Source organism: Zerene cesonia, chromosome 13 (assembly GCF_012273895.1).
Source record: "Zerene cesonia ecotype Mississippi chromosome 13, Zerene_cesonia_1.1, whole genome shotgun sequence".
In the NCBI taxonomy this organism is placed as follows: domain Eukaryota; kingdom Metazoa; phylum Arthropoda; class Insecta; order Lepidoptera; family Pieridae; genus Zerene; species Zerene cesonia.
In genome coordinates this window covers 7,764,001-7,766,485 of record NC_052114.1, presented here as the reverse complement: position 1 = coordinate 7,766,485, position 2,485 = coordinate 7,764,001, and the positions used below count along the sequence as shown (strand labels likewise).

Genomic DNA, 2,485 nt, shown 5'->3' with positions numbered 1-2,485 from the left:
TGTTTTTAAGTTTTTAATTTCTAAATGGATTTGTATCTTTACAAGGAATATACAGAGAACAACTTCTTACGCTTTTAATTTAAAAGCAATGAATATAGTCCACAGGTGGTGGAAAAATACATTCAAACACAAAGCTTCCTCCTTTTAAGGTCGGATAACAATACGAAAAACTCACTCATCGTAAACCTTTTCCTGTACTTTAGGATACTTTGCCAATAGCTGCAATGTGTTGCATATAGCTACAGCTGATGAGTCAGTCGCTGCAATTAATAGCATCAAAACTTCTTCTCTTATAACCTTGTTATCAAGAATTTTGTTATCCCGTGCTAATAAAAGAAGATATTCCAGAAAACAAGTTGGTTGTTTTTTTGTATCTTGACCTGTAATGATAAAAAAATTCTTAAAATCGATACGTTAAGTGGAATAAATATCTACATGAGCTAAAATTGATTATTAAAACCTTAAAGTAGATGTCAACAAAATAAATATTTACTTCAATTTGATAGTGTATTGAAAATTTATTGCTGCATACCTATCTAATGCCATAGCAAAATAAACATCTCTTTAACCAATTAAAAATCACGCTAATATAATACGGGCTATTGTTTAGATTTTTGTGAAATTATTATTAAAGCAACATGTTTTTTGTAATTATTAAATTTTTGTTAATTGCATATTCTTATTTCATTGCGATAATAGATAGCTATGTACGTATGTGTACGTGATCTATTGTTATCCCCGTCAAGATGAATTCTGTTCCAGTTATAAAAATGAACGCATTACAACTGTTATAGAAAGCTTAAGATTGCAATATACGAAGTATAATTTTCCGACTATATGTTCGTCAAACTGAAAATAATAGTCAATCAATTTATATGTTTGTATGCATATAATAAAATTAATATTGTTATAGATTCATTCGCGCACATTTCTCTTTATTTTGGAGATATAATTTTGAGTACATACCGATGCAGTTTAGGTTCTTATTATTACTGTCTTGTTTCTCTAAATCTTCCTGTTTCTCGGCAATTATCTGCATAATTAAAACGTATTTTGTTACCCGTGAGGCATCAACATAATATATTCTTTCTGAAATATGTTTGCAATTGTCCTTCATTGGGACATTTATTTCACGGAAAAAAAAACATAACATAAATGGCACGTTTACAAGACGACTGAGCTAAATAAAATTACCTCATCAGTTAACTCATGTCCCATGCTAATATAGTTGTATAATTTCTTCGATTGGGACGTCAAGTTATAAATAAAGTCAGGCCATAACCAAACGTGCATCATTCTGTATGTACATAATCGAAATCCCTCATTTAATGCCTCTAGATAAACGGTTATTGGTCGTTTTGTCTTTTCTGGTTCTATTCCTAATACAGCTTCTGTAATAATAATATAAAGTGAAGTGAAATATGTGTATTAAATCGCCATTATTTCATAATAGTACAATAGTACAATAATATAAATACGCTTTCCCGATCATCAATAGCTTCTTTAATTATAATTAATAAACAGAAATAAAATGGCCCCAAAAATGTCTATGATTAATTTTATAAATTAATAGAATTTGTAGTATTGCATAATAAATAAAAAATATGACACGATTTAAAATTATCACACAATACATAATATAGTAAAAAAATATAAAAAGCTACGTTTAACTTACCAGCGCTCGACTTTAAGGTGTATTGGTTGATATAAGGCCAAATACTGAATATTCCTGTTCCAACAAGGTTTTCAGAAGACAGTTGATCGACAATCTTTAAGCTTTGCTTTGAAACCGTGTTTATGAAATAGTTTATTTTCTTTGTACTGAACGCAGAAACCGTAATTTTCCTAGTCTTCTCCCAAATAGGCACTAAAATTGTTATTTCAAATAAATTGGTTTTGTTAAATACATAACTTCTTCTAAATTCTATGTCCACGGCTACGACTATTAATAAAATTTATAAGGAGTTTCGTTTATGATTAAAGAACCATGGTTAATTAAATTGAAAAAAAGTTAAGTGACATCGTATCTAATGAAAAATAAAAAGTAAGCTATATAATAAGTCAGACTTTTGACTTGATGTTACGCAATTTGTTATATAAAAGAATACCTTGGACTTAAAATTGATAAGTCCGGAGTTCGAGAACAGGCGAGCGAGCAGGAAATAAATTGATTTTTCAATTTATCTGCGCATGTGGATAACATCACCACTGCTTAAAACGGTGCAGGAAACCATCGTATGGAAACCGATATGTCCAAGAATCAAAAAGGTCGACGACATCTGACATCTACCAACCCGCACTTGGCCAGCGTAGTGGATTATGGCTTAAACTCTCCCAGCAGTGGGAACATGTATGGGCTGATTATGATTGATTTATAATATTCTATACAACTGTCTTCTAATATAATTTTTGTATGTGGTAGTCGAGCACGCTTCGGCACGAATTGGGCTAGCTCGCACCGGGGAAGTACCACACCCCCACAGAA

At 31.1% G+C, this 2,485-nt stretch overlaps 1 protein-coding gene across 1 annotated transcript in view; it reads right to left on the bottom strand.

Annotated features, from left to right (window-relative positions):
* LOC119831327 (cytochrome P450 4C1-like) overlaps nt 1-2,485 on the bottom strand; it is an 8,602-nt gene that overhangs the window by 2,005 nt on the left and 4,112 nt on the right. Inside the window, exons 6-7 of the mRNA XM_038354629.1 lie at nt 967-1,033; nt 176-260 (exon numbers count right to left, since the gene is read on the bottom strand). Of these exons, the coding sequence (XP_038210557.1) occupies nt 176-260; nt 967-1,033 (152 nt within the window). The remainder of the gene's footprint in view (nt 1-175; nt 261-966; nt 1,034-2,485) is intronic.